General features: G+C 52.3%; 3 protein-coding genes across 11 annotated transcripts; all 3 read right to left on the reverse strand.

Moving 5' to 3' along the window:
- Positions 1–83: 83 nt before the first annotated feature.
- Positions 84–11,789, reverse strand: VARS1 (valyl-tRNA synthetase 1). Of its 8 annotated transcripts, none has more exons than XM_040250313.1 (30): positions 11,577–11,789; positions 10,953–11,374; positions 9,603–9,737; positions 9,369–9,507; positions 9,013–9,137; positions 8,840–8,927; positions 8,545–8,645; positions 8,276–8,403; positions 6,652–6,816; positions 6,362–6,443; positions 5,770–5,889; positions 5,569–5,677; positions 5,382–5,476; positions 5,061–5,151; positions 4,739–4,863; positions 4,552–4,655; positions 4,314–4,472; positions 4,109–4,199; positions 3,876–3,981; positions 3,720–3,790; positions 3,505–3,630; positions 3,111–3,215; positions 2,960–3,028; positions 2,743–2,821; positions 2,490–2,617; positions 2,007–2,162; positions 1,723–1,929; positions 1,528–1,639; positions 1,096–1,421; positions 84–222 (listed from the first exon to the last, which is right to left on the reverse strand). In XM_040250313.1, exons 2-30 carry the CDS (start codon positions 11,337–11,339, stop codon positions 154–156), a joined length of 3,798 nt encoding a protein of 1,265 aa, XP_040106247.1. In that variant the 5' UTR covers positions 11,340–11,374; positions 11,577–11,789; the 3' UTR covers positions 84–153. The 8 variants fall into 8 exon arrangements, with proteins under 8 accessions (XP_040106247.1, XP_040106248.1, XP_040106252.1 ...); XM_040250314.1 differs by having other exon boundaries at positions 8,840–8,924; positions 11,577–11,781; XM_040250318.1 differs by having other exon boundaries at positions 8,840–8,924; positions 11,329–11,374; positions 11,577–11,771.
- Positions 11,790–12,603: 814 nt separating this feature from the next.
- On the reverse strand, positions 12,604–17,590 carry LSM2 (LSM2 homolog, U6 small nuclear RNA and mRNA degradation associated). The gene is made up of 5 exons (XM_040250322.1): positions 17,339–17,590; positions 16,673–16,740; positions 13,370–13,400; positions 13,198–13,257; positions 12,604–13,085 (listed from the first exon to the last, which is right to left on the reverse strand). Exons 1-5 carry the CDS (start codon positions 17,339–17,341, stop codon positions 12,960–12,962), a joined length of 288 nt encoding a protein of 95 aa, XP_040106256.1. The 5' UTR covers positions 17,342–17,590; the 3' UTR covers positions 12,604–12,959.
- Positions 17,591–18,593: 1,003 nt separating this feature from the next.
- On the reverse strand, positions 18,594–22,855 carry LOC120870564 (heat shock 70 kDa protein 1-like). Of its 2 annotated transcripts, none has more exons than XM_040250321.1 (2): positions 22,449–22,855; positions 18,594–20,879 (listed from the first exon to the last, which is right to left on the reverse strand). In XM_040250321.1, the coding sequence occupies exon 2, from the start codon at positions 20,864–20,866 to the stop codon at positions 18,941–18,943; it is 1,926 nt and encodes a 641-aa protein (XP_040106255.1). In that variant the 5' UTR covers positions 20,867–20,879; positions 22,449–22,855; the 3' UTR covers positions 18,594–18,940. The 2 variants fall into 2 exon arrangements, with proteins under 2 accessions (XP_040106255.1, XP_040106254.1); XM_040250320.1 differs by lacking the exon at positions 22,449–22,855 and adding an exon at positions 22,165–22,423.
- Positions 22,856–22,861: the final 6 nt, after the last annotated feature.

A 22,861-nucleotide genomic window follows, 5' to 3' on the forward strand; every position in this document is an offset into this window, starting at 1 on the left:
TCACACTGGCACCCAAGGATCCAGGAACCCAGCCCCTCAGCACCCCCTCCCCAGCCCCACCACACACACAGTCCAGGTTTTGAGGCAAAATATTTTATTGCTGCCATCCCCATGGTGGACCACTGGGGGTTATGAGGGTTGGAGTTGGGTGTTTCACAGCATCTTCTGAAATAGGGCAATGGCCTCATCAACCTTCCTGAGCTCTGCTTCTGTCTGCTGGAGCTGAGGACAGAAGAGGGGGTGGTGGGTGAGGAGGCCCAGGCCCAGGAGAGGAGAACCCCGAACACCCACAAGAGCAGACAGATTAGAGTTGGAAACATGGGTGAGGACCATGGGCAGGGAGTAGCTGGGGGCCCTGTGTGTTTGGCTGGCTTGTCTTCCTGCTGATTCTCACCAGCCTCCCAGCAGCAGCCTCCTCCTCTCTGACTAGAATCCTCATTCACTTCTAGCAGCACCTTGTTCTCTTCCATCATCGCTGGTCTCCTGGGTCCTGCCTTTTTCCAGAGTGTTCAGTTCCCAAGGACAAAGGGGCCTCAGCGCTCATATGCGCCACCCAGTGGCCCAGCCCCAGGCCCTGACCCGGAGGTAGAGCACAGTGGTTAGGAACACAGGCTCCGAGGCAGGCCCTTAGCCTTTGCTTGGAAAAAGGTGCCGGTAATACTGCCCTGCCTTGAGAGGGCTTCTGGGCAGACAGGAGTGAGAGAACCCTGCTCAGCCATCTGGGTTCTTAGCCTCCACGGTTGTTCCTCTGTTCCCTATGGTTCCTCGCTGGAGCGGCCCTAGGCGATCTGCTGAATTCCCTGACTACACTGGCTCCATCCTGAGCCCAGGTCCCAGCATGTGGACGCCACATTCTGGGCACTGGGTGGTACGTGAGGTGTCCGGCTGGCTGGCTGGTCTGCCTCCAGCTTCAAACTGCTGTGAGACCCAGGGCTGTGCCCCTGCCCTGGCCGTCCTTCACGTGTAAAAGGAGGGATGCCATGGTCCCACCTGCTCTCCTGCCTGGGCCGGGCAGAGCAGCTGCAGGAGGGCATTTGATGGTGGAGGGAACAAGAGGTGGGGAATGGGGAAGGAAATGCCCCACATGCCACACACCTTGGCTTCATCTGCCTCCTGAACTTTGAGGGGCACCTTGACAGTGTAGCCTGAGGCGGCGCGGCGCTCCCGCAGACGCTGGGCCTGCCGCTGCGCCTCGTCACGCTTGGCCTGCAGTTTGCCCAGCTCCCGGGCTGGGTCTACTAGCCCCTGCAGCTGCAGGTGGACGGAGCAGCGGTCAGAGGCCAGGGCCACAGCGCAGCCCTGGGGTGCAGAAGCCCCCAGCGCCAGGACGGCCACGATCCCCGCGCTGGCCAGCGTCTGCACGTAGCCTGACACCGCCGATGCCAGGGCACCTGTGGCCTCGTCAGCCACTTCCAGGAAACCTGCCGGGGGAAGGGAGACAGGTGAGGAGACGGAGACGAGGCAGTCATGCTAGACACTGGTCCCAGGGTGGGAGGGAACAGGGGAACGTGTGGGCCCAAGGCTCACAGTCGGGCCTGATCCGGGTGAGGTTGTAGTCAGCACGCAGGGAGCGCACGGCTCGAGTGATGCTCAGGGCCAGCTCGAAGGCAGCTTCTGCCTCAGGGTCCTTCCAGGAGCACTGAGGGGAGGAGAAGGGGGTGAGGAAGCTGGGGCAGCTCTGAGGAGCTCCCCAGAGCACCCTATCCAGGCCGTACCCCGTACCTCCGAGGGCTCTGGGTAGGCGGTGACGCATAGGCTAGGGGGAGCTTGCAGTGTCCGCCGGGGCAGCCGCTGGAACAGCTCCTCAGTCACGAAGGGCATGAAGGGTGAGAGTAGCCGCAGGCCCACGTCCAGGCAGGTATAGAGGGTCTGGCGGGCGCATTCAGCTGCCACTTGGTCTACCCCATTCAGCACAGGCTTCAGGCACTCCTGGGGACAGAGAGGCACAGGGTTCAGGGCTGGAGAAGGCCAAGGACCAGGAAGTGGGGCAGGCGGCTCCTCCTCACCAGGTAGACATCGCAGAGTTCGTAGAGCCAGAAGCTGTACTGGGCGGTGGTGACAGCCGGGAAGTCGTAGGCCTGGAAACCTTGGTTGCTGAGCCTCACAGCTTCGGTCAGCCGGCTGCGGATCCAGCGGTCCACCAGGCTCTCGTGGCCTCCAGGCTTGTGGGGGGGAAGAAGCCTGTCAGCCAGGGGGCACCATGTGCCCAGGAGGAGGGGCCACAACCCCATGGGAGTGGGAACTACAGGGAGTCTGCTTTCCAGGAGATGGGTCCAAAGCAACCACCACGTGCCCAGGGTGGTGGCCCAGGCCAGAAAGGGCCGGCCCCGCCACTGGGCGGGAGGACCACAGTGCCTGAGGCTTCCCCTGTGTCCTGTGCTCCCAGCTACATGCAGGCTCCTTAGGGGCAGGGGCCGGGCTTGATGTGGGGATGGCAAGGGTGTGACCCACGTGGGTGCTGCCCACCTCACCACCCACCAGGCTCTCACCTCGGACGTGGGTGAGGGCACAAAACCCTTCCCAAGGCCACGGAGAGCAAACTTGGTGGCGTTCCAGAGCTTGTTGCAGAAATGGCGGTACCCCAATATCCGGTTCACATCCAGGTTGATGTCACGGCCTAGGCAGAGGTGAAGCGTGAGTCTACACTGCTCTCCCTCCCAGCCCTAGGCCCTGGGCAGCGGAAAGCGGGGTGCCTCCGGGGAGGAAGAAGGATGCAGCTGAGACCGCCGTGGGGAGCCATACCCTGGGACGTGTAGGCACATAGTCCAAACCGGAGCGCATCGGTGCCACACTCGGGGATCCCCGTCGGGAAATCTGCCTTCTGTGGGGGAAGGAAGAGTCAATGGAGAGGGAGGAATCAACAGAGGAGGAGTCAGGGAGGGGAGTGCCCTAAGCCAGGCTCACCCGCCTTCTGCCCACATGCCAGCCACCGGCCCACCCCTGTATCTGCCCCCTGTACCTGCCCCTCTTTTGCCTTCTCCACCTCGCTGGGATCCAGGTTGCTGTTCAGTAACTGGTCGTGGAGGCCCTGAAGGTGACGTGGGAGCAGTCAGGGGCCCGTGACCACCGCCCCACAGCCCTTCCCGGCCTGACCCAGCACCCAGCCCCACCTGCAGGGAGACCCCATGGATAACGTCCAGGGGGTCAATGACGTTGCCTAGAGACTTGCTCATCTTCCGGCCATGGGCGTCCCGCACGATGGCATGGAGGTAGACCTGCGAGGTCAGGGCAGGGAAGGCCTGTGAGGACGTCTCCCCACCTAGACCCCAATGCCTCGGCCCTCACCCCTATATCTGGTCTGCTCCTCTCTGAACCTCGGGCCCCTCAGCGGCCCCACCAGCTCCTTCTCGTGAATCAGAAGTGCTCCCTCTTCTAGGAAGCGAGGTACAGAATTGCTTAGCAGAGCGCAGGCTGGTTTGCAGCCCCACCAGCCCCCCTGGCCGAGCCCACCCACAGCTGTCCAGGTGAGGGAGGGGACTGTGGGGGTAGCGGTGGTCTCCACACCTCTTTGAAGGGCAGCTTGCCAGTGAGCTTGAGGCCGAGCATGACCATCCTGGCCACCCAGAAGAAGAGGATGTCATGGCCTGTCTCCAGCAGCGTCCCCGGGTAGAACACACTCAGATCTTCTGACTGGGGTCAGAGCAGGGCATGAGTGATGGGGAGCCACGCACCCACACCCAAGATTCCCACCCAGCCCTGGGCTGGCCCCAGGAATGTACCTGGTTGGGCCAGCCTAGGATGGAGAAGGGGAAGAGGCCAGAAGAGAACCAGGTGTCCAGTACATCTTCATCTAAGGGGGGCCAGAGGTCAGAAGTCAGAGGGGTAGAGGTGAGGATCAGCCCCCCACTGCCCCCCACCGCAAGGCCCCGCCTTGCCTTGCTGGAGACTGATCTTGTCAGGGGACACGCCGAACTCCTTGGCTGCCTTCTCCCGGGCCTCGGCCTCAGTGCGCCCGCTCACCCAGTACCGCCCATCAGGGTCCTGCCATGCCCAGGTGGAGTGAGTACCCAAGAGGGCACCTCTGCCTGTCCCCCCACCAAGACCCAATGCACTGAAAGCCCTCCCCAACCCCAGATGTGCCAGTCTCCAGCCCCGGCCTGGTTCTCACCTCCCCTGGGGGCACAGCAGAGTCGTTGACAGTGATGAAGTAGGCTGGGATGCGATGGCCCCACCACAGCTGCCGGGAGATACACCAGTCCCTGAAAGTGGCAGAGGAAGGAGAGGGCGTGAAGGAGGGGCGGGCAGGGCACCAGGGTGTGCCCGGCTTGGCCCCTCGCCTGGTCGCCCTCCCTACATCAAGGGGCTTGACGCACCGGATGTTGTCCATCCAGGCATGCCACGTCCGCTGATGGGCCTCTGGCAGGATCCGGAGGTCACCCCGTGTCACGGCAGCGCTGGCAGCCTGAGCCATCTCCCCACAGCGCACGTACCACTGCGGCCGCAGCAGAGGCTCCACCACGTCCTTGGAGCGGCTGCAGGTACACGTGGGTGAGGAGGCTGAGTGGGGAGCATCCTGAGGCGCCCACCCCCTGCCCTGGCCTCTGCCCTCACTTGCAAAGTGGCACCACCATGGGGTTGTCCTCAATGCCGCGGAACAGCCCCTGCTCCTTGAGCGCTGCCAGCACTGCCTTCCTGGCCTCAAACCTGGGCAGGCCCTGAGGGGGAGACAGGCTCCGTCATGGCTGTGCCAGGAGCCCCGCTGTCTCCTGACATGGCCACCTCGCCGAGGCTGTCTCACCAGGAAAGGTGGGGGCACGTTGATGAGGGCCCCGCGGGCGTCCATGATGCTGACAGCCTCCAGCCCGTGCCGCTGCCCAACCTCATAGTCATTCTGGTCGTGGGCGGGGGTGATCTTCACCGCGCCTGGGGTGCACGTAGGGGTGCAGGGTCAAGTAGGACTCAGTGCAGTCTCTGCTCATGTGCACCCCGCCTTTTGCCAATGGATGTACTCTCAGACCACCCCATCGCCAACACAGTCCCCTGAGAACCGGCCCAAGTCCTGCAAGTTCAGGTCCACTTCATGGTTCCTTCCTGTCCCCACAGGACAGCCCAGCGCTCACCTGTGCCGAACTCCATGTCCACAAAGTCATCAAAGACGATGGGGAGGCTCCGAGACACAAATGGGTGGATCACGCTCTTGCCCTTCAGGTGCTGGGGACAGAGGGAGACGCCAGAAACGCATAATGGGCTGGGCTCAACTCCCTCCTACGCAGGGTCCTGATTTCTTGACACCCAAACTCCACCCACAGGGCCAGAAAGCAGCCAGAGCCATGTGTTTCAAATCCAATTTTCTCAGTGCCCATCCCATCCCTACACATAGTGTGGAAGCCCTCCTCGCCCAGCATTCTTCCCCCCAACTGCGGGCAGCACCCCCACCACACCTGGTATCTGGGGTCTTTGGGGTGCACAGCTACAGCCACATCTCCCAGCATCGTCTCGATCCGAGTGGTTGCCACTACCACCTCGTCGTTGCTGTCTGGGGTGACAGGAGGCCTTGTGGTCTCAGCAGTGAGCCCTTCCTGCCCCTCACCCAACCCAGCCCAGGATCTTGGGGCCCCTGGCTCCTACCTGAGCCTTGGACCTTGTAAGCAAAGGAGACGAGGACCCCAAACTCCACCTTCTCTTTGTAGCCAGGCACAGAGAGCAGGGTACGACCTGTTAGCTCCTTCTTATCCACCTATGAGACAGAGCTTAAGAAAAGAGGCCCAAAGGCTGGGGCTGGGGGTGTGTGGTGGAGATGTGGAGAGCTGGGGGGAGGGAAGGGCACACCTCGATGTCGGAGATGGCAGAGTTGAGGGTGCAGGACCAGTTGACAAGGCGGGTGCTGCGGTAAATGACTCCCTCCTCGTGGAGCCGTACAAAAGCCTCTGTCACGGCTGCTGACAGTTTCTAGAGGGAACAGGGGAAGCCAGAGATGGGCCTGGGTGCTGAGGCAGCAGAGGCCAGCGGGACCTGAGAGCACAGAGCCCCCTGCCAGCACACAGGCCTCTTTAAGGGCTGGAGGGGGGACGTGCTTTTCTTGAGCAGGGAGAGGGGATTATGGGAACACACAGATAGGAAACGGCATGATGATGCTGATATGGCAGGGAAGTCACTCAGTTAGGAACAGGGGCTAGTGCAGAGTCCCAGGGGTACAAGCTCGGGGGAGGGGGAGGCCCCTCAGGTGCCACCTGAAGGAATTTGAGCTCCTATAGGGAGCGACAGGGAACACAAAGGGCTGTGAAAGTGGCATTTGCAGCTGAGCCCTAGTGGTTTCCTACGAGTGGACCACCTCCTGGGGAGGGCCCCCAGCGTGTGCTCTCTTCTGTGGGGAGCTTCCCCCTCCCACCCCAGGCCCGAGACCCCTCCTACTCCTACTCACAGGATCCATGGTGAAACAGGCTCGATTCCAGTCCAAGGAGCTGCCAAGCTTCTTCAGCTGGTGGTAAATTCGGTCACCTTTCCTGGGAGTGGACAGACAGACCGGGATCAGAAATGGGGTCTGGGCTGGCGGGTGATATCAGGTAGCTAAGGGGGCAGAAGGTGGGGGTCACTCATTGCTCTAAGATGGACCTGGGCCCTGGGCCCCCATGACCCTCAGCCTCTGTGAGCGAGTCTGACCCTGCAGCCAGGGTCGCAGGGCTGTGATGCCAGCAGGGACTTGGCACTTACTCCTCCTTCCACTTCCAGACCTCCTGCAGGAAAGCCTCTCGCCCCAGCTGGTGCCGACTCAGCCCTTGCTCGCGCCAGAGTTTCTTCTCCACCACCACCTGGGTGGCAATGCCCGCGTGGTCACAGCCAGGATTCCACAGGGTGGTCTCTCCACGCATGCGGTGCCTGCAGGGAGCATGGAGAAGCAGAGGTGAGCGGGTGGTGGAGCTACCCCGAGGGAAGCAGGGACTCCAGACAGGTGGTCGATGGACTCAGGAAAGGAAGGGGCGGTGGATCAGAACTCTCCCCTTGCTAAAATCATCAGGGAGAGATGCGTGAGGACAGCCCAGGCAATTTGGCAAAAACAACTAAGAGGAGGCTCCTGCCCAACTAGATAGCAAAACATATCAGAGAGCTATGATCATTAAAACAAGTTTTCACAGGAACCAGGAACAAAGTTACTGATTAAGGAAACAAAACAGTGACTGGAAACAGATCTAAGCATATTTAGTATTTGTTAAGGGTGGCATTTCATGTCAGTGGAGAAAGGACAAACTGTTCAATAAATTTGTTGGAGACTGTAGCTAATTTGATTGGAAAATTGCACTACTTCCCCATAGTCACAAAAATAATTTTATTTTAAAGTCTAAATTTAATTTTAATTGTTTTTTTAAAAAACCCTTCAACTTAAGAAAACAAAACTATGAGAAAAAGCATTAGAAAATGGTATCATTTCCAAAAATAAAAAAAGAAGAAAATAATAGGTGATCATGTTTATAACTTTGAGGCAAGGGAGGCTTTCTTTAACAAGATAGTGAAGATTAAATCAAAGAACACTGGTAAACTTAATTAGGTTCACTGTATTTGTACATTGTTTTCAATGACTCATCTAACTACATTATATTCATTACTGTATTGATCTGTTTACCCCCACTAGGTTTAGAGTTCCGTGGGGACAGGACTGTAGCAGCTCCTTTCTCATACAGACCACAGATATTTCTTATATGTTGTAATGGACATGGACACTTTCTGACATTTTCAAGATATTGTTGTTTAGTTGCTAAGTCATGTCTAATTCTTTGTGACCCCATGGACTATAGCCCACCAGGCTCCTCTGTCCATGGGATTTCCCAGGCAAAAATACTGGAGTGGTTTGCCATTCCCTTCTCCGGGGATCTTCCTGACCCAGGGAGGAGGCAAAAATCCTCTTGCATTGCCAGGTGGATTTGTTATCACTGAGCTACCTGGGAATCCCATGGGTACATGAATATGTAAGTAAATAGGAAAGGTCTTGAAAGACACACATCAAAATGATAATAGCGGCTAATTCTTAGGAGGGAGTGAATCTGGAGGAAGGTGGTCAAGGAAACTTGAAGCTTTAAATTTCTTACCAGAAAATATTCGCATTATTTCTTTCTAAATTCAAAACAATGTTATTTTTAGTGGCATGAGAAGAGAGTTTGCAAATGGAAGTGTTGGTTACTTGACCAGAGGAGGATGCTAAGTCATCAGATGGCAATGACCTAGAAGCAAATGTAGCACCACCAGGGGGCAGAGGTGAGAGCCCCAGTCAGCAAAGAGAAGGGCACCAAGGAGCAGGAGCCAGAAGGCAGAGGGAAGCCTGGAGGAGAGGACAGGAGCTCACCAGCGGGTCAGGGAGTCCTGGATTGCGTTGGTGAGCGCGTGGCCCAGGTGCAGGGAGCCTGTCACGTTGGGGGGTGGGATGCACATCATGAAGATGCCCCGGGGGTTTGGTGCTGACACGCTGGAACGCTGACGGGGAGGAAGATGGGTGCTTGCTAAGGCCACATGTCATCTCTTCCATGGCCTGGCCCCTTCCTGGGCCATGGATCCTTCAGCCCTGTCCCTCCCCACCCCAAGCCCCTCCAGGCCTGGGCGGCAGTGTCCACTCACCCCATACTCAGGCCTGAAGAAGCCCTGCTGCTCCCACCAAGGGTACCAGGCAGCCTCCACATACTGAGGGCTGTAGGAGTCAGGCATGGTGCCACTGACATCTGAGGGAGAAGGGCAGGGTCAGAGCCGAGGCTGGGTGCAGCTGGGAAAGGGATGAGGGGCCGGCAGAGAAGGACATGGGCCTCACTAAGCAAAGTAGTGGGAGCAAGGACAGAGGAAACAGGATACAAAGAAAAAAGGAGAGTGGAGTGAAGAGTGGGGAGGGGTCTCCCTTCCCCCTCCTTTCTTTTAGTACCTTTCTTTTCCCCAGGTGGGGTCGGGAGATCGTAGGTAATGACCCCAGGATCTCGTTTCTCCCTCTTCTCTGGTTTTGGTTTCTTCTGCTTGGGAGGGAAAGGATATAGGCCTAGATACCAGCCATTCACCATGGCACCAACCCTCCATCCTGCTCCACCCTCAGCCTCTCACCTCCCCAGGGGGTGGCTGCTGCTGTTGGACCTTCTGCTTCTGCTGGAATTTCTCTAGTTTCTCCCGTTTCTTTGCCTCTTTCTTGAGTTGAGCAGCCGTCTTTGGGGGTGCAGGGACCTCAGAGCCTGTAAAGAGGCACAGAAATGCAGACCTGTCCCTGCAGGTCTGTGAACAGCGCTGTTCACAGGGCTACCATGTCTCGGCGTATTTAACTCCCCAAAGGCTCCCCCATGTTGACCTCCCAGCTACCATCCCCCAGCTCTTGACCCATTGATTCTGCTATTCCTAAGAGAGAAAAGAAAATGAGCAAGGGCCCAGAGGAACCCCCTCCCCACCCACTCTCCATCCTTCCTCACCTGGCTGTTGGGAGAGAGACCTGGCCCCTGAATACAGAACCACCTCTCCCAGTACGGCCCGGAATTCTGGCTGCTGAACACATGTGATAAACCAGCGAGTCACATTACCCCAGATCCGGCGGGCAGCGGGGTCCAGGACCTGAGGTGGGGGAAAGAAATGAATTATCCTTAGTCACCCTGTAGTGAGGTCTGAGGGAACCTGTCCTCATTCTTCCCCAGGTCCCAGTGACTCACATAACGGAAAGGCAGCAGCAAGGCTGTGACAGCTGCCAGATCAGCCAGAGTCGGGGCCTCCCCGGCCAGGTAGGTGTGCAGTCGAAGCCACTCTTCCAAGGGGCTCAGGGCTCTGCCCAGGGCCGCCAGTGCAGCCTAGTGGAAGGCAATGGGGTATGAGATAACGCTTGGCCCACCTCAGTCCCCACCCCCATGCAATCCATTTGGGCCTCCTTCCATCCCCACAGATCACCAGTTTCTTCTTCACTGAAAAGATAATAAAAATTCTTCCCACTCATTCAATAAATGCCTACCAAAAACTTTTTTTGGGGGCTGGGTCACAGGGCATGTGGGATTCCTTGACCAGGGATCCAACTATGCCCCCTGCAGGGGAAGCACAGAGTATGTTAATCACTGGGCTGCCAGGGAAGTCCCCCTGCTGAACACTTATTATATGTCAGCTGCAATATACTAAGCACAAGAGGCTAAAAATTACATGAGGTAAAACAGTAACTGCTTCAGCAAATATGTACTAAGTACCTCCTGCATGCCAGGCACTTATCTAATGAACAAGGAGGCAGTTTGAACAGATGGAGTCCATGACCTCTTGGAGTTTACATTCTAGTGGGGGTTGGGGGGTGACAATAAATGTGCAAATATATAATGCATTACCCTATTGTTCTCCTTAAAAGCCCTGAAAAAAAAAAAAAAAATGAGGCTGAAGAGGAGAATCCCAGAGGGGGAGCCCTCTATTTCGATAGGGTAGTCAGGATATGAGGGGGTAAGTCAGGATCTAAGTCATACATTCATTTCACTCATTCATTCGTTCAAAAACTATTAAGTATCCACCATATGCTCAATACTCTGCAAGGAGGTGGTGTTATTAGGCCTGTAAGGCACAGCTCCATTCAGGAAGAATTTACATTGATAATCTGGTGTGATTATCTCTCCTTTCCCCTGCTTTCCTTCTTCATTTCTTTTTTCCTTTGTCTTCTTCCAGCAACTGTCTTCTCTGACTGCCTTTCCTCACCTCTTCACCCCGTCTTTTCCTATAATTCATAGTAACCTCTAACTAACCTCCTCAGTTTCAGATTCACCAAACTCAGAGACTTTTAAAGTACCTGGCACTAGATTATGTGCTCTGCACACATCTTTTAACCTTCTCAACATGTTCTCAATTTTCATTTTCATATACATAAGAAGAGCAAGGCTCAGAGAGTTTAACCTGCCCAAAGTTACCATACCAGGTGGCAACCTGGGATCTGATCAGTCTTTTTCAACGTCTGATACGCTATCTTCCTGGCTCACCATCATTCCGAGTTTTGCTTTCTTCTTCTAAATTTCCCCCTCCCACTTCGCGCTTCTTCTCACCTGGGGGTCTTGGGCCGAGCTTCGGAGTCCCAAGGCCGGCAGCGTAGCCCCACAGGCAGCTGGTATTAGCTCGGTGTCAGCGTAACTGACCCACTGTTGGACCAGGACGGCTGCCCGACTACCCCCGGGACCCCCCAGGCCTGCTGGCCACAGCAGCTGGGACACAGCCGTGGCCCCCCACACCCAGAGCCCACCAGGACCCTGTTCCAGGGCTGGCAGACGGGGTGGAGGAAAAGGGGTCCGGCTGGCGGGGGGCGGCTGGAGACTGACGCGGGGGTGGGCTCCTCCCCATCCCGGACCCTCCCCAGCTTCCCCGTAGCGAGCAGCTATGAGGGCTCGGAGGCTGGGGAAGGCATCGGGGTGAGGAGAGACGTACAGAATGGACATGGTTACGCGGGAGGTCCGAACGCGGTGGAAAAACCCTAAGGAGAAAGAGAGACAGGGTAAGACCGAGGCATTTAGGACTAAGTATGACTGGGCCTCAAGACCAGAGGACCCAGCTCTCGGAGTGGCAGTGACAGTGGGGAACTAACTTCCCGTGACCGCGGGCCCTCGGGGAGTGTGGGAAGCTCGGAGGAGCCCCTTGGCGGCCGTGGGACGCGGGTTCGGGCTGCATGTACGTACTGGAGGGAGGTGGTCACACGGAGCCGGGCGTCCACCTCATAGCCGGGCGCCGGCCGAAGCTGGACTAGCCTGGCGGCTGCGGCCGAGGAATCCACCGGGCAGGGACGGCGGGCGGTTCTCTGGGCGACCCAACTCCCTGCGACAGCCGCCCGGGCCGTCGGCGCCCACGTGTCCCCGCCTTTGTGACTGAGAGCGTTTCCGGGCCCGCGGGTCCTGGCGAGGGCGACTGTGCCCCGCCTGCGTGTGCGGGCGCGGTCCTGCTGGACCCTGGGCTGGGGGCCGTCACGCCGCCCGCTGCAGATCGCGCTCCTGAGGAATGGCGCGAGGCGCGGGTACGGGGGTGGCGGGAGGAGGACGCCCCCGGGAACCGCGACCCCGTCAGGCGCCGCTGCGGACACCCCGCGCGGGTCCTCGGCCGGGAGGGAGGGCGGCGCCGAGCGGGCAGCCAGGGAAGCGGCTGGGAGAGCGCTACTTGCTGCGGACGGGGCGGGAACCGGGGTCCATTCGACCAGAGGCACCGGCGTGCAGGTTCCCCCCGTCCTAACCTCCCGGGCCTCATTTCCTCCTCTGTGGGAAGAGGGAGTCACGCTGGAGGGCCTCTAAGGTCCCTTCATGCTGAGAACTCTTATCTGTAGCTGGAACTCTTTATTTGCTAACTGCGTGTGTTCAATGCCAGCAACTCTCCACAGCAAAAATTGTCACTTGTTTGCATTTATCTACAATAGATATCGGGGAAAAGTGTAGATTTCGGGGGCTTGAGGAAAAAAATCCAGCAGCATCAAACGCACTTTTGGTCTCTATCATATTAATGAAAGGACAGCAAGCACTGTAGATACACTATAAGGCTATGTTGGGTAGGCGAATGTTCAGAAGACGTAGTCCAGTTGGGGTAATGCTATGGTTTATACCAGGATAGTAGTAGTGGGTAATGCTGGGGTAATTGAGAGTAACAGGGCTTGGACGAATTAAGCGCGCCTTTCCCACCCACTCTCCAGCCCTCTTCCCAAAGCGCACACAGAACCAAAACTCGAATTTGCTTCATAAATTTTATTCCCGATGCGGGACAGATTCCTTCCCTCCCCACAATAAATCACGTGCCACCCTGGAGAGATCTGATAGATTCTCCCACCACCTCCAGGGAAAAAGTGAGAAAGGCAGGTGCTGCAGACAGGGAAGGCTTCTCAGTTCCTCAGCCTACTCAATAGAGGACAGCCGCTCCCCATTATTAGCCCTCTCATCCACATTCTTTAAAAAAAAAAAAAAAAAGAAGCTTTTGCTATCAAAAAACAAAGAACACCTCAAGAAGTATGGGAGGGAGGCCTCCGGGGCTGGGAAATGATGTTAAGGGTCACCAATGGAAGGAGGGGAAGGGAGGAGGAACTATCACTGCTTCTGCTGCAGGGCCTCCTTCCTTGCTGCATCTTGTAGCAACTGTGTGTCGACTTCATCGGCTGGCAACTGCACATAGCGAACCACTGAGCCCCGGATGAAGCAGTTCTTCACTGATAACTAGACAAAGATAGGCAAATGTGAAAACACCCTTAAAAATGCCCTCTATCCAGCCAGGGACCCCCCTGCTTTCTTTGAGAGGTGTTCCTCTTCTCTACTATCCACAACTCACCATGTGAGGGTATTTCTCAGGGTCTGTGACACTGATGTCAGTTAGTTTGATGTTGAGATACTAAGAAAAGATGAACACCATCATTAAAACTAGAGACAAGATGAAAGTACCCAGCTCTCAAGCTCTCCCATTTCCTTCCCCAAGACCCCATTCAGGGCCCTTATAATCTCACCTGATCCACAGAATGGAGGGTTCCACAGATGCTGTTATGGGCAGAGAGAGGGTAAAACCAAATTAATTTATACCAAAGTCAACACAGAGGTGACTTCAGAGCAGGGGATAAGAACACGGTTGGGGGAAGTAAAGGACTTGAAGAAACCAGAAAAGGTACAACCAGAAAGGGGCATGACTAAGCTCTGGAGTAGGAAAGAAAGTGCTTCCAGAGCAGTGTGTTATTTTAGACCTCACCTCTCTTCTCCCTAAACCAACTCACTCTTGTAGCTGCCATCAAACAACTGTGCCAGACCTGTATTCTCCACAGTATTTGTAATCTTTACAGCCATTTCATTGGGTAGCTATTATGAAACATCTAGGGGCCCAGAAACATTTTGTAACTTGGCCAAGTTTAGAACAAGGACTTTGATCCAGGCCTGTCTGACCCCTCAAATCATCAGTTCTTTTCAAATACTACTGCTTTGGAACCAGAGGCCCATATGTAATGTATATAAATTAACAAATTAGCAGTGTTCTTGATGATGTAGGCACAAGGGATGTCCTCTCCCTGAATCCATGAGCCCCCTGCAATGTTAAAGAGGAATGCTATCTAAATACCAGTGCTTCAAGCCAGACTCTCTCCCAATCCTTTAATTTCTGCCAATGGTTTCAACACTCTCACAACCTCAACCCCTGTAAATCGAGGACCTTTCATGTCCTACAAATCCCCATTGTTTGCTGATGTCTAACATTTCTAGTTTCTATAATTCTCTTTGACAAACCAAGGTCTAATGACTCTACAGCTCAATCCACGCTAGCCTCCAGCCTGGCTGCCTTCATCCTACCCATCCTGCATGTCACCACCAGATTCTAAGTTCCTTAGAACCTGTTTCTGAAACACTAATATGCGCTCAAAGATTCCAAGAATCTATGACAAAAGAGGAAACAAGCTAATGTAGTATGTGTATAGTGTAAAGGTTATCAATAGTTTTCTTTGTAAGAATAACTGCTCTTTAATTGCCTTTTTGTATTTAAAAATTGTTAATAGCAGTTTTTAGAACATCCTTATCTTGCCAAAATTCAAGTTGTTGGTTCTTTGTTGGGCCCTAGTTTTTGTAAAATTCTAAGTATTTGAAATCCAGTGTCAGACCAACTGCCTCAGTGGTGATTTCACCATATTCCTGGATGCTAAAAAACAAAACAAAACAAAAAACCTTTGATGGTGCCCTATCACCTACTGCAGCTGTGAAATAACTTTCAGAAATTGCATAAAGTGGTAACTTTTCTTCAATCCCTTTTGAGATACTTGGCACAAAAGTGGTCTGACACCCAGCATGAGAGAAAGAGCACTTCTCCCAACCCAATGGATTACCTTCGAATCTTTAAGTCCTTGCTTTAGGGTCTGAGGCTATAACAACAGTTATTCTTGCCATTTGGAAAACCCAGGAAGAAAAAAAGAGGAAAATAAAAAACAAGTCTTCCTACAGAAGTGATGAAAGTAGTTGTGGTTTCCACATTTGTCTCTCTATATGGACCCAATTTATATGCAATCAATATCACATGCATTGCAGGTACCATAGATCAGAAATCTCTGACCTAAAAGGCAAATAAATCCCTTGCTTCACCATTCCGCCATGTCAATGTTTCCCCCACTAAGAAATTATCTCACATAGAAATGTAGAAGAAAATGCTGGGGAGAGAATACATTGACTCAAACTTTCTAAAGGAAAGCGAGGTAGTATGTTTTGATATTTAAAATGTACATTTCATTCAAAGGATTCTTTTTTTTTCTTCTAATGAAATGAGATGTATACGCTTAAGGATGTTCAGGGCAAAATCACTTCTGAAAACGAAGAATTGGGAACAGCCTAAGTGTCCAGCAGCAAGGTTTTGCTTAAATCAGTTCTAGCCAGCTTAGAAAAATGCCATTCAGACATTAACAATGTTAAACATCAACTTTATTGACATGGAAAATACCCACAACATACTGTTAAGTGAAAAGGCAAGTTTCACAACTGCATAGAGACTACGACCCTGTTTTTAATTTAAAAAGGGGTGAAGTGAAAGTTTCTCAGTTATGTCTGACTCTCTGCGACCCCATGGACTATAAAGTCCGTGGAATTCTCCAGGCCAGAATACCGGAGTGGGTAGCCTTTCCCTTCTCCAGGGGATCTTCCCAACCCAGAGATCAAACCCAGGTTTCCTGCATTGCAGGTGGATTCTTTACCAGCTGAGCGACAAGGGAAGTCCAAAAATACTAGAGTGGGTAGCCTATCCCTGCTCCAGTGGATCTTCCTGACCCAGGAATTGAACCAGGGTCTCCTGGATTCCAGGTGGATTCTTTACCAACTGAACTATCAGGGAAGCCCATTAGAAACGTATGGCGGGGGAGCAGATAATGGAATTTAAGCTCTGGTTTTGTCTTTTACTAGTTGTGTAGACCTAACCAAGTTTCTTAATCTATCCAACCTTCAGTTTCCTCATGTGTAAAACAGCAACAATAGTGTATGTCATGTAGAGATGTTCTGAAAATAAAATGAGTTAATTTATTCAGGCCTGTGTTAGACATTAGGTACACAGTGGTAAGCTTAAACATGGTCTTGGCCCTGTAGGAAAGACGGTTCCTAAACAGTTAATACATTTCTATGAAATCACAATTGGAGAAGCACCCACTAGCAAGGAAAAAGACTTTGTAACAGAAGAGTGTGCTTGGCTAGAACCAGGAAAGTCCAGGGATATAGTGTGAAATAACTTTCACAAGTCCTGAGAGATGATTAGAAGCTAATGATACAAGGGGACAGGGGATGTAAAAGCAGTACAGACAGAAGGAGCTGCACTGGTCTCCTGTGTATCTTTTATATTTTCTTCAACAAAAGGGAGATTATGCCATATATACAGTACTGCAATAGCTTTTCCCTATTGGTGTCTCATTTCTATGTGACAGCTATATTATATGGAAATACCACAATGGAACCCATTCCCTATTTATGGCTATTTCCCCCCCAACTTGTGACTATTACACACACACACAAATCTACCAACATCCTTCTACATACATCATTACTTGTGGAACTGATGCTTCGATTTCTAGAAGCTGGGTCTGCCCTGTCTTCTCTCTGGTTCTTACTACTTATATATTTCTTTATATTGTTTTCCAATACATGATACAACTCCCCAGCTAATCTGCAAGTTTAAGGCACAAGTCATTTCTTCCTTTTGTATCTCTCCCACCTTGCCTAGTGCTCAAATACTCGTCAAATTAAACAGGTTCCAGGGCGCTTGGCACATCCACCCCTACAAACGTGTGGGAACAAGTACCTACCTCAGGTCATTCTTGAGTTCCACGACCACATCCTTGCCGACAAGGGACTTGAAAAAGGAATAGAAGAGCTATTGGGCGAGACGGGGAAAATCATCATTTGGGAAGGGACATAGTAAAGAGGTGTGAATCCCTGCCAGTATTAGAAACATTGGTATTGGGATCCCGCCACATCTCTGGCAGTTCTCTAAACTTCACAGGAAGGAATACTTCACAGGAACACACAGGAAGGAATACTCGAATGAACAGCTGCAGCCCTGACGATGATGCACACTACGAGCCCCTGACAGAAAGCCCCAGAGTCATCTGCCCTGCACACGTCGGGTCTGCCTCAATGGACTCTCTCTCCTGGGGTCCTGCCCACGCCTCCTAGAGAATTGTAGCAAGTATTCCACCCGCTCCTTCTCGGAGCCTGGTCTCCGTCAGGGAAATGCTCCTTGAGGTCTACTGTCCCTGCTGACTTTCTCATAGTGGGTAAAAAAATTCCATTTGCTTCCAAGTCTCTTCTCAAAGAACTTGAGGTGCAGGAGCCAATAACGGAGGGAAAAATCTAGGGCCCAACGCCAGCCCAGAGGAACAAAGCCTCCAAAGGGACGCCCACCCCGCCCCCAACCGTCCCAACCGCCCGCGCTCCCCAAGGGCGCCCCCTTGTGACGTCACGGTACCTACCATGGTGCTAGCTCTCCGCCGGACTGGGAAGGCGCGGGCCGGGTGCTGTGGGCCGGAGGCCTGGCGGGAACTGGATCGCGAGCCCGCGCGTGGGGCGGGGTGGGGTCGCGCAGGCGCAGCGGGGTGGCACAGCGGAGAGCTCCGAGTGATGGAGGACAGAGAACGGCTGGCTTGCGGCTCAGGGGGAGCTGGCCGGGTAAAACTGAGGAGAAAGCCAAAGCCGGGAGAGGGGCGGGGCTTCCCGCCTTCCGACTTCCTCCCGGAGGGGCGAGCTCCCACCGCGCAGGCGCAGGCCCCAACTGCCCCCGGAGGGTGGAAAAGGCTGGCTCACCGCCTCTCAGGTTTTTGTTCCTCTCTACGACAGTAAATTCGCTTCCAGCCCATTTGCTCTTACTAAAGACACCTCCTATTGCAGACTGACTGCCGGGGAGCTTGTGAAAATTCATGATGATTTGTACACTTTTCTCTGTATGCTACACTTGGGTAACAACAACAAAAAAATTGGGAAGTCCCCGAGATCAAGAGCCTGCAGGCCAGCAAATCTTGATTTTAGCAAAGGTTCCCAATAAACACATTACTCTCAGTCCATATTTCTTTCATACTTTGCCAATAGCTGTCCTGTAAAGGACTGAGTAAAACAGAACACACTGGATCGGGGATAAAAATACCCATTCTAATGTTTCACTTCCAAATATTTCCCTCTCAAACACAAAGGGACACAAATGCAGTAAATGCAGTTACACATGCTTACAGCATGCTCCCCCAGGCTGTATAAGTATGGGAAATTATGACACAATAGGTGAAGGTATTTTTTAAGGAATAAGCTCACCATAAGTTTTTCATTTCTCTTCTTGCATAAAAGTACCCATTTGTTAGGTTTTTAAAGAAATATATTCAGCAAGTAAAGGACTGTAATATTGAGTGCCTAAGGGCTGGATCTCCTAGGCCCCACCTATGAGTGACATCAGGACCTCAAGCAGAAGTTCCGGTCCTTGCCCCAACTCCCCAGCTCAACCTTAAACACCTAAATCAGTCAATCACTTAAAAGCACTCTCTAAATTAGCAGCTACTCTAACTGGTCTAAAGGTTAAAGATGCCTGATAATCAAAAATTTTTTTCCTTCAATCAGCTCATGAAAATTCAAATACTTTGCCCTTACCAGCTTAATCGTTCACAATTAGCTCACACCTGGTCACTCCATGCTCTCCCTTTCCCTACTTTATAAGATACACTCATAGTCTAAAAATACCACAAGTAATTTGCTTTAGGAACAAATTTACTGAGGGACAAATAACCATCCACACAGGAAAAAGGAAGTTGGGAAGGCTGGAAATAAATAACAGACATTCAAATTCTTCAGATGGTTCCGAGAGGTGCCTAGTTTTCCTAAGAGTCTCATTCCAGAGTCAGAAATTTGTTGGAATGTGTCAGAAAATTATTGGAGTGTGAAAAGATGGTATATGAGACTCCTCCATCAGAATCCAAAAGGGATGATCACTTACATTCAGGTCCAGTCAATTCAGGAATCATAACCATGTTTGAAGATGAGGGCAACAAAATTCATCTTAGAGGCACCCTAGAACCGTCCAGCTCCACATAAGATTAATCTACTTCTTCAATTGTGGGGCCTGTTGCAGCCCTTCCAGGTGTATACCCTGTTCCACAGGAAGGCCCAGTGCATCCTCCCTGGTAGAGTTTTGTGATGATTGGGTTACACACTTGCTCCAATTCCTTTCTCTTATGATCAAACTCATCTTTCTCAGCCAGTTGATTGGCCTCCAGCCACGAAAGGACCTCATTGCATTTACTCAGTATTTTCTTTTTATCAGACTCACTAATCTTGCCCTGTAGGCCTTCATCACTCACAGCACTCTTCATGTTAAAAGCATAGGATTCTAAGGCATTTTTTGCAGCAATTTTCTCTCTCTGGACCTCATCCTCAGCTTTGTATTTTTCAGCATCCAGAACCATGCGCTCGATCTCCTCCTTGCTCAGCCGGCCCTTGTCATTGGTAATGGTGATCTTGTTGGCCTTGCCCGTGCTCTTGTCCATAGCTGTTACATTGAGAATACCATTGGCATCGATGTCAAAGGTCACCTCAATCTGGGGCACGCCCCTGGGTGCAGGAGGGATTCCAGTCAGATCAAAGCGCCCCAGCAGGTTGTTGTCCCGAGTCATGGCCCTCTCGCCCTCATACACCTGGATCAGCACGCCTGGCTGATTGTCTGAGTAGGTGGTGAAAATCTGTGTCTGCTTCGTGGGGATGGTGGAGTTGCGCTTGATTAGTACAGTCATGACTCCCCCTGCAGTCTCCAACCCTAAAGACAGGGGAGCCACGTCCAACAAAAGCAGGTCCTGTACCTTTTCAGACTTATCCCCCATCAAAATGGCTGCCTGAACTGCAGCCCCATAGGCAACTGCTTCATCGGGGTTGATGCTCTTGTTGAGATCACGACCATTAAAGTAGTCCTGCAACAGCCTCTGAACCTTAGGGATTCGAGTAGAGCCTCCTACTAAGACAATGTCATGGATTTTAGCTTTATCCATCTTGGCATCCCGAAGAGCCTTCTCCACAGGCTCCAGGGTGCCCCTAAACAGGTCTGCACACAACTCTTCAAACCGGGCTCTGGTGATGGATGTGTAGAAGTCAATGCCTTCATAAAGTGAGTCAATTTCCAAGTTTGCCTGGGTGCTAGATGACAGGGTCCTCTTGGCCCTTTCGCAGGCAGTGCGCAACCGCCTCACAGCCCGCTTGTTCTGGCTGATGTCCTTCTTATGTTTCCTCTTGAACTCTTCCACAAAGTGGCTCACAAGCCTGTTGTCAAAATCCTCTCCACCCAAGTGGGTGTCTCCAGCTGTGGCCTTAACCTCAAAAATCCCATCATCTATGGTCAGGACAGACACATCAAATGTGCCTCCACCCAGATCAAAGATCAAGACATGTCGTTCTCCCTGGCCTGCTTTATCTAAGCCATAGGCAATGGCAGCAGCAGTGGGTTCATTGATAATTCTTAGCACATTGAGACCTGCGATAACACCTGCATCCTTGGTGGCCTGGCGTTGAGAGTCATTGAAGTAGGCTGGCACAGTGATCACAGCATTGGTGACAGTGTAGCCCAAAAAAGCCTCAGCAGTCTCCTTCATCTTAGTCAGTACCATAGAAGAGATTTCCTCAGGATAAAAAGCTTTCTTTTCCCCTTTGTAGGACACCATTACCTTGGGCTTGCCTCCTTCATTGATTACTTGGAAAGGCCAAAGTTTCATATCTGATTGCACGACAGGATCATTAAATTTTCTGCCGATCAGACGTTTGGCATCAAAGACAGTGTTCTGGGGATTCATGGCTACCTGGTTCTTGGCCGCATCGCCAATGAGCCGCTCGGTATCGGTGAAGGCCACGTAGCTGGGGGTAGTGCGGTTGCCCTGGTCGTTGGCAATGATCTCCACTTTGCCGTGCTGGAACACCCCCACACAGGAGTAGGTGGTGCCCAGGTCGATGCCGATGGCCGTTCCCTTAGCCGCAGCCATGGTTTTCCTAGGCCTGTGGGTAAAGAATGAGATACAAATTTTTCAGTGAGAAAAATTTTTTATTTTAATTTTCTTTCAATTTTTATTTATTTTTAACTGTGGTAAAACACAACATAAAATTTACCCTCTTAACCAATTTTTGACATATAATTCAAAGGAAGTCCACTCACATTTTTGGTCAACAAATCTCCAGAATTTTTTATCTTGCAATACAAATTTTATACCCATTAAACAACTCCCCATTTCCCCTCTCCTCCCAACCCTTGGACCACCACTAGTCTACTTTTTTTTTTTTTGCCTACTTTTTGTCTCTCAGAATTTAACTCTTCTAAGTACCTCACATGAGTGAAATTATACACTATTTTTCTTTTTGTGACTGCTTACTTACCATAATATCTTAAAAGTTCATCTATCTTACAGCATATGTCATAATTTCTTGCATCTTTACGGCTGAATAACTTTTTCTGTATGTATATACCACATTTGTTTATTCATTTTTTCTGTGGTACTTAAGTGGTTTCCATTTTATGGCTATTATGAATAATCCTGCCATATAATCCCTGTACAAACATCTCTTCCAAACAAGGCTTTTGGACAAGATAGAAAAACTCCTAGCTAATAGGAATGAAGAGCGAGGGCAGTGGCATATTGATTTTAATTCCTCACGGGGCCTGACTCCACTGTCCAGTGTCTGTGATGTAGTTTATTCTAATATGGTACAAGTCTCCTGCTGAACTCATTATTTGAACTTCTAGTCTCCTCAGGAGACATCACTCTCCACAGGTGGGTTTAGCAACCCCGCCGGTCGTCTTTTACCCTCTATTAGGGACTGTTTCGGAGAAACCAATGGCACCCCACTCCAGTACTCTTGCCTGGAGAATCCCAGGGACGGCGGAGCCTGGTGGGCTGCCGTCTATGGGGTCGCAGAGAGCTGGACACGACTGAAGCGACTTAGCAGCAGCAGCAGCCGGGATTGTTGAGATTTCGGTCAGTCTGAAGAATGCCGCCAAGTACCCAATCAAGCCCTCATGAGTTTTCTCAGGTAAGGTGGTGCTCTCTTAAGACTTCCTCTAATCTCAAAAACAGAACTCCTGTTATCTGGAGACAATAACCTACCAGCTCCTTCACTTTTTTTTTTTTTGGTAGCTCTAAGCAATTCCAGCCACGTTTGCAGCCCTTAAAGGATGCCCCTTCCCTATATTTAAACATACTAGAGAAGTTTCCAATACCGCCTCAAACCAGGACCTACTAGTCTTGCCTATTCCCAGCCGATTCCAGTCACAGCACTTGTGACTCACCTAGTGTCCCGCCGCCTTCGATCCAGTTTGATACGGTTCGGATGGGGAGCCCCTATAACTTGGGGCTCCTTCAATAGCAAACAGCGCAGGCGGTGTCCCCCCACCCCCCACCCGCCCAGCCCTACGACTTTGAGCTGGGTCCAAACGTATCATCCTAATTCTCTACTAGCCCGTGAGGTCAGAGGCAGCACCTCCATTGTAACGCGACTACAGCAGGGCGGCGTCAACACCACCGCCCCAAGTCCCGACCCACCAGCCCCTCCCACCTCTTCCCCTCCCATTACCCCTTTCTGAGACAGTGCCAGCCAGCAAGTCCCAGAAGAGTCTGGAGAGTTCTGGGAGGAGCGGCATCCAGGGCGCTGATTGGTCCCAGAAAGCCAGAGGGCAGGACTTGAGGCGAAACCCCTGGAATATTCCCGACCTGGCAGCCCCACTGAGCTCGGTCATTGGCTGAGGAGCGAAAAGGCGGGGCTTGGTGAAGAATTATAAACACAGCCGCCTGAAGGGAAAACAGCAGCCTGGAGAAAGCTGATAAAACTTGCGGCTTAGTCCGTGAGAACAGCTTCCGCAGACCCGCTATCTCCAAGGACCACCCCGAGCGGCACCAGAGCGTTCAGTTTTCGGGTTCCGAAAAGCCCGGGCTTCTCGTCGCAGATCCTCTCGACCGTTTTCAGGTTTGAAGCTCATCTCGGAGCCG

Source organism: Oryx dammah, unplaced genomic scaffold (genome assembly GCF_014754425.2).
Source record: "Oryx dammah isolate SB20612 unplaced genomic scaffold, SCBI_Odam_1.1 HiC_scaffold_11, whole genome shotgun sequence".
Classification (NCBI taxonomy): domain Eukaryota; kingdom Metazoa; phylum Chordata; class Mammalia; order Artiodactyla; family Bovidae; genus Oryx; species Oryx dammah.

Bases quoted from the DNA above. Each gene is read 5' to 3' on its own strand.
- VARS1 (XM_040250311.1), bottom strand. From the start codon at position 11,339: ATGTCCATTCTGTACGTCTCTCCTCACCCCGATGCCTTCCCCAGCCTC. The intron at 8,928-9,012 runs GTGAGAGGCTGA...TTCCCTCCCAAG, and splicing joins AGCAGCCACCCCCTGGGGAG to CAGAAGAAACCAAAACCAGA. The intron at 1,640-1,722 runs GTACGGGGTACG...TCCTCCCCTCAG, and splicing joins CCTACCCAGAGCCCTCGGAG to TGCTCCTGGAAGGACCCTGA.
- LSM2 (XM_040250322.1), bottom strand. The intron at 13,258-13,369 runs GTGAGATTATAA...ATCTTTTCTTAG, and splicing joins CCCTCCATTCTGTGGATCAG to TATCTCAACATCAAACTAAC. The intron at 13,086-13,197 runs GTGAGTTGTGGA...ATCTTTGTCTAG, and splicing joins CTGAGAAATACCCTCACATG to TTATCAGTGAAGAACTGCTT.
- LOC120870564 (XM_040250321.1), bottom strand. From the start codon at position 20,866: ATGGCTGCGGCTAAGGGAACGGCCATCGGCATCGACCTGGGCACCACC.